The sequence below is a fragment of the Polyodon spathula genome, chromosome 13 (genome assembly GCF_017654505.1).
Source record: "Polyodon spathula isolate WHYD16114869_AA chromosome 13, ASM1765450v1, whole genome shotgun sequence".
NCBI lineage: Eukaryota > Metazoa > Chordata > Actinopteri > Acipenseriformes > Polyodontidae > Polyodon > Polyodon spathula.
In genome coordinates this window covers 9,904,703-9,921,482 of record NC_054546.1, presented here as the reverse complement: position 1 = coordinate 9,921,482, position 16,780 = coordinate 9,904,703, and the positions used below count along the sequence as shown (strand labels likewise).

The 16,780-nt window shown below is 36.4% G+C and overlaps 1 protein-coding gene across 3 annotated transcripts in view; it reads right to left on the bottom strand.

Moving 5' to 3' along the window:
• LOC121326127 (adenosine kinase-like) overlaps positions 1-16,780 on the bottom strand; it is a 117,921-nt gene that overhangs the window by 54,680 nt on the left and 46,461 nt on the right. For all 3 annotated transcript variants that reach the window (XM_041269303.1, XM_041269305.1, XM_041269304.1), the window contains exons 5-6: positions 14,083-14,255; positions 11,654-11,762 (exon numbers count right to left, since the gene is read on the bottom strand). In XM_041269303.1, coding sequence (XP_041125237.1) covers positions 11,654-11,762; positions 14,083-14,255 — 282 coding nt within the window. The remainder of the gene's footprint in view (positions 1-11,653; positions 11,763-14,082; positions 14,256-16,780) is intronic.

Here is a 16,780-nt window from a genome sequence, read left to right as displayed (position 1 = left end):
AGTATAGCCTGCAATCCATCAGCTAGTTTCACCCATCATTAGGAGAAATATGGAAAAAAACAAAAAAAAGTACAGCTATTCTTCTATAACACTCACACATCATATTTCAAGAGAAAAAAACAGCAGCAGTAAATATGGGGTTTTGAACAAGTGCTATAAATATCTTTTAAATATTATATTCAATTTAGGATTAATTACTGAAGCATATATGGACAAGCAAGTCGATTTACCCTCCTGCTTCAGGCTCCGGTAAGTGTTGAAACTCATAACTTTAGTTGACTGGTTGTAATTTATATTGTAATAGCCATGCCATTTTATTAATACAATTTAAATAAGTTGTGGCTTCATGGCTTCATTTATTCAAAAACAGACTTTTTTATGAGGACTTTCCTTCAAAAAAAAAAAAAAAAAAAAAAAAAAAAAAGGAGAGGCCAGTCATGGATATTTCTTGTTAATGCCCCCTTTGTATCCAGCATGTGTACTAAGGTGACACCAACTTGTTCTGAAGTAACACAGGTCAAGCTGAAATCTTGATCACAGACCCCGCAAGTTTCTTAAATGCAACCCGAATAACACTATTATGGTTAAAACCTCACTCCAAGACTTCAGTTACTTCACATACTTTTAAAACTTAATGTTCAAATATGATGACAACACTTGTTCAAGCCAAGTGGCTGAGAACTGGGACAATAAATGTCAAGCAGTCAGCAGCAGAACAACTGTATAGACTCATTCAGTCTACAGCTCTCTTTCAAGAATGTAGACTAAAGTTTGCCAGGCATGCAGTTCAGCCCCTGTGCCAGAATCACTGCTAAAAATCAAGTGAGTAAAAACTAAATCTAATTAAATGCTGACTAACCCAGCCAAAATGGGGGGGGGGGGGGGGGGGGGGGGGGGGGGGGGGGGGGGGGGGGGGGGGCTGGGGGGGGGGGGGGGGCAATTGAAAATTGCACTGCAGCAACAGGCACAAAGCAGACATTTATTTTTTAGCGGCACTTATAAAATCACAGTGGGCATGTGCCCTTCCATTTTCGGTATGTTGAGAAATGGGTGGCATGCTTCCAGGTCCAGTAAAACCTCATTAGCGATGCTCACCACCTGAACTATGGGATCATCATCATACATCTAAAATGATAATGAAAGTAGGGTTTTATAACAAATCATCAGGGTGTATTTTAAGTATTTATATTCTAATCGACTAGGCAAAGGGGTCAGTGTTTCACACTTCTGAGAGGCACTATTCCCTGAAATCTACACTGTCAAAAAAGTGACCTCCAATTGTTCTAAAGGGGCGAGATAATTTTGGATTTCTTTAATAAATGTTTTAAAGGGAAAAAGTCAATCTTCCACTGTTTAGATTCATAAAGACTAGTGTCAAATCCAAGCTGCTTAACCACAATAACCCAGAGTAAGGTTTTTCTTTTCTAGACACATTACAGATGAACAATCTGTTCTCATTTCATGGATTTAGATTAATGCCACAACAGGACATACTTCTGGGACTAAACCTGCATGATGCCTTCAATGGAAACTGTAAATTTAAAACTACTTCATGAACTTCGAAAATAAGGAAAAAAATTAAAATAAAATAAAAACAAAAAATAAAACCCAGTAGAATGATATCTTTTCCAGAGAAAATGTTTTGCTTGCTGAAGAGCATTTAAAATCTACTGAATGAGTTCAGAATACCTTCTTTTATAGGATACCTTCGATCTGTTCTTAGAATGATCTCCCTCTCTGATGTCTTTATAATTCAGATTAAATAAATAGATAAAAAATATATGCTACAGCATGTCCATTTTTCTATACTTTAAGGATAACAGTTAATTAAGGAATAACACCCAACAATAAGTCCTTAACTGCCCTTTTAAATGTAATCAAAAGTTGTTAAAAGTAAAAAGAAAGGAACACTTGCATCCAGTATAACCAACTGTTGATTTAAAAAAAAATGTTTGTTAATCAATTAACCAATCTATTTTATATAGCGCCTTTCAGAGTGGACCACCATTACCACCATTCCTTAACTGCCCTTTTAAATGTAATCAAAAGTTGTTAAAACTAAAAAGAAAGGAACACTGGCATCCAGTATAACCAACTGTTGATTTAAAAAAAAATGTTTGTTAATCAATCAACCAATCTATTTTATATAGCGCCTTTCATAGTGGACCACCATTGCCCTTTACAAGATAAAAATGATTGCCAGATTTACAGAGTAAGGATTATAGTGTTTAATAATCAATATAAGCCATCACATTTAACCCCAGCAAGGACCTTTACTTTGCTCTTTAACAGCAAACATATAATCATGCTTTAGTGCAGGGGTCTCCAACCCCGGTCCTGGAGAACTACTGGGTCTGCTGGTTTGCATGTCAGCTGAGCTCTCAGTTACTTAACTGCATCAATTATTGGCTTAATTAGTCAAGGTTAACAGGTGTTCCAGATCTTTAGCTACTGATGATGTAAAGACACCTAGAAAACCTGCACGATAGGGGCTCTTCAGGGCCAAGTTTGGAAACCCCTGCTTTAGTGCATGGCAAAGGTTACGAATGTATAAAATGTTTAAAAAAAAAAAAAAAAGCTTCATAAAATTAAAAAATTGTATTGAGAATGTGAAAGGTTGCTTGGGCTAATGAATACCTACGTTCAAGATTATTTGCACAATATTTGTATCTGAATTAAGCTTATCAGTTATTGTGCAGATTTCACAAACAAATGGCAATATTCCATGTAATAATAGTAAATGCAAAGAAAATCAAATGCTGAATACGAGCGGCTGGGATTCGTCTTCAAGTAGTAGCATGCTGCACCTCAATCTAGAGAAATTTTTTCTGCATATTTCAGCATTTCCATGACTTGATCAATGGTAACATAGGGACTCTTTTTATGATTGTACTTGGATTATCTGCAAGTATATGGTAAGAAATGGTTGATCTCAAAGGCAAGGCTGATTGTGGTAGCCTGTACAAACCTACTCATTTAATTCAAAGGCGGTGTCAAAATTTGCATTAAAAAACAACAATGCTTAATGGAAACAAGTTGAAGACACATTTTTTCCTGTTTTGGAGAAGTGGAACTATGCATTTGAGGGCTATTCTCCAAGTATCAAACAGAAGATATAGATTAATTCAATGAATAACCAGTCCACCAATACCTGACTGGGATAAGCTACAGATTTCTAGCACATTTTACAGCACTTGGGAATCATCCTGGGTTGCATTATTAAAAAAAAAAAAAAAAAAAAAAAAAAAAAAAAAACCCACAAGTAACGGAAGTTGATTTAGAAAAAAAAAAAAAAAAAAAAAAAAAAAAAAAAATCAAAGACTAAAACTGTGAACCAAAGATTAAAACAATAACTCAAAACATGTACCGTCTCTACACAGCAGAAACTTAAGTCACATAGCCCTAATATGGCAGCCAACTTCACAGGTCAAAGCGAAGGATGCCAAGGAGTTTCCATAACCCTGAAAATAGGAAGCTGCAAGCTGAAATGGTTTATGAGATATTAGCAAATACATATAAGCGCCCTCACAAGGAAGCTTAATAAGTGACTGATGTAGTCTAGAGAGATTCCCCTGTGCTGCAAAATAGATGCTCTTTTTTTATAATAATAATAAAAACATATAAATAAGATTTCTGTATTGACATTCCTCATTCATTTAGCACTCTGTTAATCATTAAGTATTTTGTATCCTTCACTTTATTTTGGTGTTTCAAATCCTTCATGGAAACGACAACATATAATAATACTGAGGCTTTTCATCCAACAGCTGTGTCTATTAAATTTACATTAGCATTCAGCTTACAATTATGCCTGCAACCTTGATCTAGCATAATCCTCAATCAGAAACTCTGATTTGAATATTCATAGATCTATGGTATCATGGATGCCAGCCACTGCAGCCCTGAAAATACCAGTCTGGTAAAAAAGATAAAGACGGTTATTAACATCTTTCTGGGGGTTTTGATTCGCCCCAAAAATATTATCCAGATCTCTAGAAAGATGTTAACTAAATTAAATCATGCCACTATTATGACAGGTTCCTTAGTAGAGCTTTAACGACAAAACAATTTAAGATTGTTTAAATGTATTTCCATATTAAAAGCACATATCAGAGAAAAACTATGGAAAAGAAAGCTTAAACTGGTTTTATTTAATTTAGTTTTTTGCTGTTGGCAGTGGTTGCTCTTCTCGTATGGATGAGTCATCTTACATATTTTGGCAATCTTCAGGCAAGAGCTATGGCAAAATAAACCACAGTAATTATTTTGATTGGCTTTCCTTATTATGCCAAAACATAAAACGCTTTCAAGCAGTGGTTACGCGAAAGCATGCATGTAGAAAATCAAAAAGAATTCTACATTAACTTACAGACGACACACACTTGGCACTTCATAGTTTGGCACTAGCCTGCAGTACATATCTGGAATCACAGCACCCTTCCATTTTGGCCTGTGTCCATATTAAAACTGCAGCGTGCACTTTGTGGCTGTGAGAGCAGGCCTTTAGAAGGAAAGCAAATGAAACACAAGCGCTGTAAAAAGAACGCACTTCTACAAGAATTCTATGCTTCAGTGCGGAATTGGGCTGGCCAAGAGTACACACTTTCTTGCTTTGTTATGTTAGCCTGTGCTGGTCTCAACCGTTCCGTAAGCATTGTAAATTGTGTAACATTAGAATTTAATGAAAATGTCATGAACCATAGAGAATTATTTTTCCAATTACTTACGTTCAACGCTGGTTAAAAATAGTTAACTTCCTTTATATAACATTATCATATGCCACTACACTACCAGATTTATTCAGATTGAAATCATGATTGACTAGGAGGTACACGGCTATAATTAATGAATTAATAAATAAATAAATACTCCCTACAGTGCATTCAGATTGTGCACCAGATCAAAGCCAATATAATGTACTGTTCACTCTTTGGTAATTCAACATACAACCAAACACAGTTGAAAGAAAACACCATAATGAGCAGAACATATAGTTTATTATTCAGGTAGAGTCAGGAGGTTTATACCTATAAATAATATTAACATAAAAACCTGAAGGCAGACATCCAGATAAGTATCTACTCAGCCTTTCAAATGAAAACACTTCTGTTTGTTAACAGACTGTGTTTTCTATGTTCTCAATCCCCTACTGTGCTGTAACCTGTAATGTTTTGAAATTCTATACAGTTTTTCTCTAGCAGGGCCCATTTACTAGATGAACTGAAATGCAGCCTCCTGCTGTTACTGAAAGCCACATTAAGGCATGTCACATGACTCTGCTCATGTCAACCAATGATGGTTCAATTAGGCAGATAAATATCTACAGCCCTCAGCAGAATAAATCTGCTGTCTACCCTGGAATGGTAACTAGAGATGTGTTGAATTATATAGAGGAAGGAAGGTACAAAATAACTACTAGCTGCCTGTTTGATTTAAAAGTTTTCTTAAAAGTAAAAATAAATCCAGTGGGTAAACTAGACAAATAGTGAAATACAGTAGTATACAAGCTGTTATCATAATTATTAGTATTTGTTTAGCTCCTTGCTGCAGTCCCATTAAAAAATGCAAAGTTTCATCCTCTTATGAAAATAACGGTTACTGTTGAGGTGTATTTAAACAGATTAAGGTCAGTTAAACGTTAAACTCGGCATCTAAACATGGTTGGTTCAAATTCCAACTGTAACCAACAATGCAACCAAATGCCTGAGTTTTCTAGTTTCCTTTTTTTTCTTCATCCAAACTGAACTTGCATTCATGATCTTTATGGAGCAGAATGGTAGCAGTAAGCAGCTGACAACTGATCTTTCTCTCAAGGTCAGGTAAGGGGCACGCAGCAACACTGTCTTCACAGGAGGGCTGAGCTACGAGCCACCTCAATTAATTGACACCACTTACAAATCAGGTGTCCCTTTTTGGTGTGGGTTGCCCCATTTAGGTGCGAGTTCATAGTTTGGAATGTTGCCCTCAGTCCATCCACTAATGTGCCAAAATTACTCATTCCATACCCCTGGTTTGTACAGTGACCTTAACCCCTTACGGTCTAAATGGATTGTGTCAAGTCAGAAACGGAGTCTGAGAGCTATCTAGCCAGGTAGTGTATGAAAGAAAAACACTAGGTTACGGATGTAACCCTGGTTCCCTGAAAGAGCTGTGAAATCTGTTCCCTTTCAATTTGAAGATGATCACCAACATTACTTTTGGGATCTGCCTGCCACAGGTCAGGTATTCACTGGGCATTTTATATCAGAGCTGCCTATAGGCCCCTCTGGAGAGTGATGTGCTCGGTCCCGCCTTCCGAGGGAACAAACAGTCACTCCACGGAACTCACTTTCTTTTGCATCGAACCCGCGAAGGCAAGTGATGCGACCTCACAGGTTGGTGGTCGTCTTCTCTTTTAGAGAACTAAATTTACATCAGTAACATAATGTTCCCTTTTAATTCAAAGATGACCACCAACAATACTTTTGGGAAAAGTACACCAAATCTGTTGCAAGGGTGTGAGCATGGAGAAAACAGACGGGGGACGTCTCGGGAACAAGGTTAGTGGTGTGAGCATGCGACCTCAAGCACCCTTGTGCCTTATAAAGGCATAGAGGGATCTACCATATTAAGTTTGTAAAACCTGGTGAAAGTATGCAGGGTAGCCCAACTAGCCACAGTACATATGTCAGACAATAAGGCTCCACTAAAGAGGGCCCATGATGTAGCTACTCCTCTGGTAGAGTGCGCAGCCACCTGTCCAGGTAGGGGTAGGCTGGCATTAGTGTATGTGTGCAGTCGAAACTGTGTCCACCATCCAGTGAGACAGCCGCTGCTTCGAGAGGGCCTGACCCAAGACAGACAAAGAGCTGGTCAGACTGACGCAGAGCTCTCGTCCTGTCCACATAAAACCTCAATGCCTGAACCGGGCAGAGGGTGTTTAGTCTTTGAGCCTCTTCCGAAGAAAAAGGAGGGGGATGGAAAGCCTCTAGCTCCACTGTCTGATGTAAGTGGAAAGCCATAACCACCTTGGGAGGAATGTGGGGTTTTATGCATTACAATACCGTGTCCGTCGCCCCAGACGAGCATACAGGAGCTGTGCACAGACAGACCCTGTAGCTCACTGACCCGCTTGGCAGAGGTGATGGCTAACAAAAAGAGAGGTGTTTCACTTCTATGGAATGTATAGGCTCAAATGGGGCCTTAGTGAGAGCCTCCAGTACATGATCTAGACTCCATTTGGGGAGGATGTCCCTTCTAGGTGGATGTAACCGCCGAGCGTCCTTTAGAAAATGGGTCAACCTGGGGTAGTGCATAGCATACGCCGGGGTGGATACACAGGCTTGAGTGGTTGCAGTTAGGCAACGTAAGAGCAGTATGCAAAAGCACACGGTGCTGGTGCTGCACCGGAGTGCAGCGTGGGCGATAGCCTGACCTTGACTGCGTGCAGTCACAAGACCTGGGCAGCGCGCAGCGTACACAGGAGTGGAGCACAGGCTCAAGAGCTACAGTAGGTACGGGATGAGCTGCCAAGAGATGGGCAGTCCAAGACAGCCAGTGAAGTCTACTCAACTGCGGGGCAAGGTAGAACCAGGTCCCAGTAGAGGAAGCACACGTTGTCTAATTCTTCTTCTTCACAAAAGCAGAGCTACCGATTCCAGGGAAGTGGCAAGCCGACTTCCACTAATATTTTTAAAAAATAAAGCAGGGGAACTCCAGTAAACTCGAGTAAGAGCGTGTTCATACAGACTTGGACAGGTTAGTATCTTACCTTCCTCTTTTGCTTCTCACTGCGGGAAGTGAGCTCCGTGGAGTGACTAATTATTCCCTCGGTAAGTGGGACCGAGGACGTCACTCCCCGGAGGGGCCTATCGGCAGCTCTGACACAAAATGCTCAGTGAATATCTGACCTGTGGCAGGCATATCCCAAAAGTATTGTTGATGGTCGTCTTCAAATTGAAAGGGAACAGATTTCACAGGTCACATATCTATTTATTGTTAACTCCTCAGCTCTTCTTTGAATCCCGGGACCTTCAGGTCATTTAGTACCATCTGCATGAAGGCACTAAGCTCCCACTGATTTTTGTTACAAATGTGTATGTTGCAGCTTTGAAGAGAATAATTTTACTATATCAAATCTGTTTGGATTCATTTTATTCACTATGGCCAATGACGATTGTGGCACAAGATGTATTCAAAATGGCACCACAGAAAATGCATCTGTCTGTGGAGATCAAATTACAGAGCAAACTGCTCAATGGTTAGAAAAACAAGCCTGCAGTACACTGCAGATTACATGCATGTGTGTGTCTAAGGGAGATGGGAAGGCATAGTGCCAATATTCAGTATCCATAATAACCTTACCCATTACTCATTTATTAAAAGAAGCTATTTAAGTGTGTGTTTTTGTTGTTAATTATAAAATACTGAAATAAATATTAGAGATATTATATGATAGCCAATTATTAAAACAGTGAGTTTTCTTCATTATCTGTTGCCTATTTACAGGCAGATGTACATAAATAACTAAATAAACAAATCTGGAATATTCTTGTTATCACTCACTTTGTCATGAACTGCTTCAGGATCCTGATTTCCTAGCAACAGTCTGACACTAAAGATTTGGCAGAGGTTCAACATTTCCTTTGTGAAAAATGGCACTTCTGCTTCCCTGTGCTATGGCTGCTTCTGCTTCTGCTCGATTGGCTGTGCAAGTGCTCTAATAATTCTCTTTTCATCCAATCACATGATATAGCAGCAGGCACCTTGAGAGCCTGTGCCAAGCATCATTAATCATTCCTTTAAGGCATTTTGTTTGTAACCTGATCTACAGATTAAAGCAAAACAAGTACAGTATATGCATACCGCAAATCACTTGTTTAGGAAAATCAACAAAAGGAAATTAAACTATTACTACCACTAGCAGGCAATTCATAACACGTCTAACTTCAGATGTTTAAAGCATTTGTCAAGGTTAAAATGGAGACTGTTTTAGAGGAGGGGTCCATAAATATAGTTCTAACTATGCCATAATGCATATGAAATGCAAATTACTCCAGTGACAGTGGCAAGCAGAGAAATCTGAAATTAAGAGCGGTCAAAATTATTGCAGTATCCTTGACTTCCAAAAGGGTAGACGAAATAAGATACTTGTTTTTTTTTTTTTTTTTAATCCAGAGCAGAGACTGCCGCTGGGCATGCAATTCTTTTATAACCTTGTCAACACCGCTGAAGCACTTCTCCACACTTATACTGGGGGCTTTATGATCAGATGCGGCCAAATTGTTGCCAATTTATAGCGGATCTGTTATGTGTACTTATGCTAAACAGCTTACACTGAGACCACCCAAACTCAAAGAACATTAAATAAACTTGCCTTGGAATAAGATGCTGGGGTCTATTTTAAACAAAGCTGGCATCAGGAGAGGTACAACCCTGTCTTCAAATGGCACAATACCATCTTCTGTCCAGGTGTAATTCAAGTTAGTTTTAGAATAAAAAAAAAAAAAAAAAAAGAAAACATTATATAAAAATAAATAATTAAAAACCCTATACTATATGTAGTGGTCCCAGAATGACTCTTTATAGATCTCTATTCTGTTTTTAAGCAGTCATTTGACAGTTATAAAGTTCCAGTCTCTTACCTGGCAGAAGAATCAATAACAGCCATGTTGAGGCCTACAGCAGTGTGCACTAACAGTCTGCTGGAAACATTAACTCTGTGGTCCTTTAGCTGAAACTGCATTTTCGATTTCCCCACTGATGACTCTCTTTCCAGTGGAAATTACCACTGGAAACATCATAAATATAGACAGGTGTAAAATGCTAGCAACTGCTATACTCTAGAAAGAACTGGGGTCGAACTGCACAAACTTCTTTTCCCCTCGCCACATCCTGTGTGTTCAATGTTAAAATAATACTTATACTTCACATCCCAAAGCAAGTTTTTTTTTGTTTGTTTTTATGCTGTAGTTAAATGATGGCATGACTTCAATAAAACAGTGCACCTGTACTGCATTTCTCTCTGGATCTCAAACGGCACTTACTGTACTAAACATAGTCTATTGAATTTAACCCTACATTTGGATAAAGAGCACTGCATTTCCATTTCTCTGAGGATATTATATAAAAAAAAAAGTCCATCTTCTCTGAAAACAGCAACATAATTGTACACCTTTATAAATAAAATTATTACGAGTAATTCTACTCTAATTCTGCCTAAAGCACACTTTGAAAAACTTACTTTGGAAACCTTTGTTTATTTATTTATTTTTTACAGTTTAAGTTGTTGAATCTGTTGCTTATGCTCACAGAAATAAATGTGACCAGGAGTGAACTACAAATTTTATCATCCAGAAAATCACTTAGAAATTGCCCATAGTGTTCACGGGCCTTTTAATTAGAAGACAGGTTTTATTAACAATTATGACTGCGTATTATGGTGTCTCACTCACTTCCATGTTTTCTGAGGTTCTGCTGTCTGGCAAAAGCAGTGGACTACTGATGAATGTAAATGCATATTTTACTGGGTAGAACAAAACAAAAACAACAACAACACTGATGTGGCTTATGACCAACATAAGTGGATTTCTTCTTGGGGGTAGTGATTACTAAGGAGATCGCTCCTCTGTACACCCCGACTCCCTAAATATTAATTAAAACAATACAGAGATAAACAGAAATGTGAGTTATCCCAAGTAGCACAATCAAAGGGTCAAGTCATATAACAAAAACACAAAGTAAAATGGAAATGTGAAAAATATTATATCAATCATACATCCAGAGACTTTTTTTTTTATTTTTTTTTTCTTTTATTTTTTTTTTTTTTTTTGTTTTTTTTGATTTTTTTTTTTTTTAATTTTTTTTTTAATTTTTTTTTTTTTTTTTTTTTTTTTATTTAAAAAATTTTGTTTTTTTTTTTATTTTATTTTTTTTTTTATTTTTTTTTTTTTTTTTTTTTTAATTTTTTTTTTTTTTAATTTTTTTTTTTAATTTCTTTTTTTTTTTTTTTTTTTTTTTTTTTTTATTTACTTTCTTTTTTTTTTTTTTTTTTTTTTTTTTTTTTTATTTTTGTTTTTTTTTTTTTTTTTTTATTTTTTATTTAATTTTTTTTTTATTTTTTTTTTTTTTTTTTTTTAACCATCCAGAGACTAAACAACTAATTTGGCAGTAACAAGGTTCATTTCTACTGCACACGACATGTAATGGAACTTGTTTGAGATAATCATGCAATACAGCTTGGAAGGACACTGTTGAATCAATAATATGGTCAAGAGGTTAAAAAAAAACTTTAGCACTGAAACATTTAATATCTATTTGACATCCTTTCTAATGGAACTTTATACTGACAAAAATCAGAGAAAAGAGCGGTGTACCAACTACAAAGAACTTATGCAACAGTATGTGGTCTGTATGACTGATATGGCCAGAGTTTAAAAGAAATGTGGTAGTGAAACTCAAGTACAAAAAATTAAAGAATACAACTGTGTACCAAACAGCGAGATAAGAGCTCACTGTATGTAGCTATAAGTCCCATGACCTCAGGGTGTGGTGGTGGCAGGTTGACAAAACTCATACAAGCTCCTTTTAGGGGATGCTTAATGATATGCTGACAAAATTAGAGAATATCAAACCAGGCACCCACCCCATTGCACAATTTGAGCGGTTTACTTACTGCAATGTAAAAGACTTTGGCCTTTTCTACCAACTTCCAGTTCTCTTCCAAGTCCAGATGCTTCTCCTTTTTATAGCAATTGGCAGCAGCAAGGTTTGCAACAAGGGACCTGAAATGAGATGCGTATTAACTTAAAATCAAGTACAAATAACTACTTTATTTATCAAGATCTCATTAAAAAACATACTATGCATAATAAAACATTAAAAAGGTTCCCTCAAGTCTTACAACACACACACAGAGAGATCATACTTGTGCTTCTTGTTTGGGTACATGTTTTATATACTCTGGCATAAACAAAAATCAGAAACTGCCCCCGCCCCCCCAAATAAAAAGAATACGTATAAATTTTTTTTTAAAGAATCACTATAAACAATTGTTAAATGTGAAACCATTATGATGGCCACCAGATTTATTTATTTATTTAAAATAACATGTTATTAATCAATAAGAATACTGAGGGTGGAGGGTGGGCTAAAGTAGAGGTTAAACTATAAGATTGGGAGAGGCAGTACAGAACGTTTCAGCTCCTTCTGAAAGCCTCATTTCATTTAGTAAGATTAAAACAAGAACTCTGCAGAGCGAGTTGAATTTCTCTTCTGCTTCTGCTCCTTGGATTGTGATTGGGTGGATACCGAGCATCTAAACTCTGGCTAAATACGTTATCAAGATTGTGGCCACAGTATAATCACTGACATGGTGATAGTAATTTATAGTAATAGTAACTGATAGTAATAATTATATATATATATATATAATAAGGTCCATAGAACCAGCACAAGCAGTCCTGGTTAAGCTGCTTATATCCGGTAACATGTTAAAGTTTTTTTAATACATCCAATTGCATTTTCAAATTGATAATTAATTTCTGTATAATTATGTTCATTAAATGAAACCAATCAGTCAAACCCTGACCACATCTTCACAATGGACTTTGATCAGCTTGTCAATTAGTTCCATTCTTTAGAAGAGACAAGACACAGTCTCTGTTTGATTTGATCATGAACAGTGAAGTTAAAAGGATAAATAGTCAATGTGCCAGATATGCTGTACCGATTTTTTTCCCCACCCTTAAAATGTTCAAATTAATTTTGAAAAGGTAGCTTTCATCACATTTTCTTTTCTTAAATAAATAAATAAATACACAAATGATGCTGGTTTCAAAAGGAATATTTATGTTTTTCAAAACTAGTAGCACACTGTTCCAAAATATCAGTAGTAATGAAGGTTTCCTGTTGATAATATTTGTGTACAGCTGGAGGGCATCAATGAACCATCAGAAGTGGTTTAGCGGATGCTAAGCTATTAGCAGTTCTGATTAAAGTTGATTCATCAGCTGTCAAAAAAAAATGTCTCATAGATGACACTTGCATCCTTTAAAAGGAAACCCATGTTGAGAAGAGAGGACCATACAGGGATAAGGCTAGCTTTAAAAGAGTTCATGTCTAAATGTAAATCAATAAAACTTCCCAGTTACATTAACAATAAAAGGTTAGATTGGTACTGAATTTGGTTAACTTCTCCCATTCTGTTCCACTACAGAGATATACTGTATTACATGTGGTGGGCAGTTTGTGAACTAATTTAATGTGAATAGTAAACAGTAGAGCCCCCCCCCAAAAAAAGCAAAAAAAACAAAAACAGAAGTACATACACTTCTGTATGGAACATGAGTTTAACCACTTTTATCAAAGTGTCTCCAGATACATGCAAAAATGTTAGTGTGACCTACAAACAGACAGACACCCCCCTATATGCCAAGAATCTGATATTTTCAGTATCTTAAGCTAAACAATATTAATACCAAGTTTCATAACAATGAGCTAAGCAGTTAGAGAGATATGGAAATAAATGTGTGATATATGTGTGCATGGATAGATGTACGATCGCCTCCACTATAATCCCAAACATTCGTCAGCAGCAAAACGAACTCGGGTGATGAAGACAAAACCGATTTCATTGTTATCAGTGATGCTACATGCCCCCAGTCTCCGTCCATGAATAGGGGCGTTTTATTGTTTTTCAAAAGTCACACACGTGGCTATGAATCTTGGTTTTCATGACGCAATTAAAAACAGCCCTTAAAACAGAGCTGCAAATAAATAATAATTAGGAATGAGGGTGGGTATGCAAGTATTTGCATGGGTTCTCCAGGGTTTACAAGAGGCGACAGAATAGTGTTTTTAAAGTGAATTCCTGTAAAAACGTGTTGACCACACATTAGATACAAGCAATTATAAAAATTACATAGGGTTCCCCGGTAAAGGTAAATTTTGAATACCCCCAGTAATGTACAGCTTCAGTAGTGAAAAACAAGCAATTGCTCAAGATCAAAGAATGCTTACAAACATAAAAGACCAACACAGCCTTATCTCGGTTATATCCTGGGGAAATAATAAAGGCGCTCCCTCAGAGTGGGAGAGGCTGACCTGTTGTCGCCAGTGATGCAGGCTGCACAGGTTCCTGTCGGCTCTTCGCTCTGCTCGTAGTAATGAGCATCAACATGGGCTTCCTCGGCTTTCTTCTTCAGGATCCCACCAAACTTATCAGTGCCAATGCATCCCAAAAACGTTGAAACCTTGTGAGGCTGCTGAATCATCCACTGCAGGATAAAAAAAAAAAAACAAAAAAAAAAACACAAACATTAGGAGACCAGCATGACCAGGTTAATATTATATTAAATAATAATAATAATAATAATAATAATAATATCTCAAAATCACTACTAAAGCATCCGTGCCTTTCCACCTCAGCTTGAGACATTGGCGTGCATCAACTGTGAGTAGAGAGCAAAAAACAGACTTTTTCACTTCAATTTACCTAGCTATCCAGCTTTTGTTAGAGTATACAAAAATCTGAACATTCATGTTTGCTTTGCTCATTAAAAAAAGGCAAATGCCTAAAAACGAATTAAATTAAATGTCACAACATGCAAATTCCTGCAACTGTATCTTTAAATTAGATTGTGAGAAAAAAAATAAAAAAAATAATATTTGTTTTAAAAAATGTTTTACCCAAAACTTGTACTCTAAACTACTTGCAAGTTCACACAGAGTCAGTAGCTCAGCTGAGATTCAATAGTCAGGACCTTATATTGTACATACTATAAACACATTTGACATACATCAAGAAAGTGAAGTAGATTGTTGTATCAAATTGCCTAAAAGGTTTATTCAAATTTGGGAAATCCCAACAAAAAAAAGTGGACAGAACTCATTTATCACCTTTATCACAAGCACTCATACTGCGAAATTCCCTCACCTAGTTATCACAAATGGAAGAGCAGTTCAAGAGTATCCATTCACACTATTACAGATCCTTGTCACAGAGGACAATGGACAGCAGGAACCTGTGTATTGGGCAGCTCACTATTGCAAAAACTACTGATTAAAAAAAAGGCATTTTGGGTTGCAATTTTGTTACTGGCAGATACTAGTAAACAATATATAGCCAAACTAGGCTGACTGCAAATAAATTTAATAAAGTTAATAAGCATAGGAACATCTACAGTAGTAGAACCATTATCTGTATTTCACACTAAATTACGTTCTGTTTAATTGGTTTTTAAAGCAGGTTTATCTCACTTTCCCTCTGCTAAGACAACCAATTGAAGCCATCATAAAACCATCTAATTACAAGAAGTAAACGCCCTCTTAAATAGAATTAGGAGTTCTGTCAATTAATTTCAATCCAGGAACACCGCTGACAATCACTTCCCAGTTGTGATTTGAATAAAAGATAATAGCGTCAGTACTACAAAGAACTATCTGTGGGTTGTGGAAAGGTCAAACAATTGCAATGGAAATTCATGCTTAGTCACATCTTAATTATCCTAGTGCCTAGATGTTTCATTATCGTGGAACGGAGCACTGAAATTGAGCAGCAGGCAAAGCACTGTAAGGCACTTTGCCCCAGGCAGTAGATGAAGCAGCATACTGAACTGAAAGATTTAGAAGAATAACAACAACAAAAAGTACTGGCTAAAAAATATCTTGCTCGTTATTTTTATTCTCTTCCAAAAAAAAATAAAAAATCTTACTGGTCATATCAGTTTTATTTCTGTTCTCATTCTATCACAAATTGTTACTGCTAATATGGCTATGACAATTCCCAATTACTGTATAAGGGTACATTGCTTTAAGAAAACAAACGAAACATGTCTATTAATCTGACCTAAAATGTGGCAGATCTAAATACAATCGCCAGTTTTTAAATCTTGGAAAGACAATGAGTTTCAGAAAAACAAACAAACAAACAAAGTCTCAAGTTTGCCAGGTTTGTTCCTATAATTTAGACTTAAAACAGTTTAGATGAGCCATTGTTTACATAAACGTCACTGTAAGTAATCAGATTATATATATATATATATATATATATATATATATATATATATATATATATATATATATATATCTTCACACAGTAGAAAATACTTCAATGTTATTCAGTTTTAAACATTGCTCAGTCTCACAGATGAAGCCTTTTAAAAGCTTTGCATTAATGTTTCAACAGGGGACCTGTCTTTTTTTCATTTGTGTGATTTATGGTTATTGACACACTTGGACTCCTCTACTGCTGCTGCTGTTAACTATTAATTATGACATCTTGCTGATGTGAGGACCAATCGTCAAAGAGCTGACCCAGCATGTCCCCCGACACTAACCACCTGCCATTCTGCTGCAGCAGAATGTTCTGAAAGGATACTTATGCAAGACAAAGGGACAATAATTATGCTGTTTCAGTGCTTCTAAAAGCCACTTATTAAAATGTGCTATTTTTTTGTAAGATGGTTAATAATTATATGTTTGTAAGGACAAATATTCTAACAAACACTGCTTGAGAAGCACTCAGAGGGAAAAATGGCCATGTTCATATTTGTTCCTTTAACAAAAATGCATAACTGTGTTTAGAATGTAATTTAATTGAATTGATTCTCATTAATTGGTCCCATTTTACAGAAACAGTTCTGATGTGGCATGTTAGTTAATTGTCAAGTGCTTTGGGAGTTAAACAGCCAGGCAAACAGCATTTGCTAATATTTGTTTCTAATAGGAATATTTGTAATTAAAATCCTAATAGAAAAGTGGAATTGGGGTCCACTGGTGTGCACCATGCTGTCAGGAATGT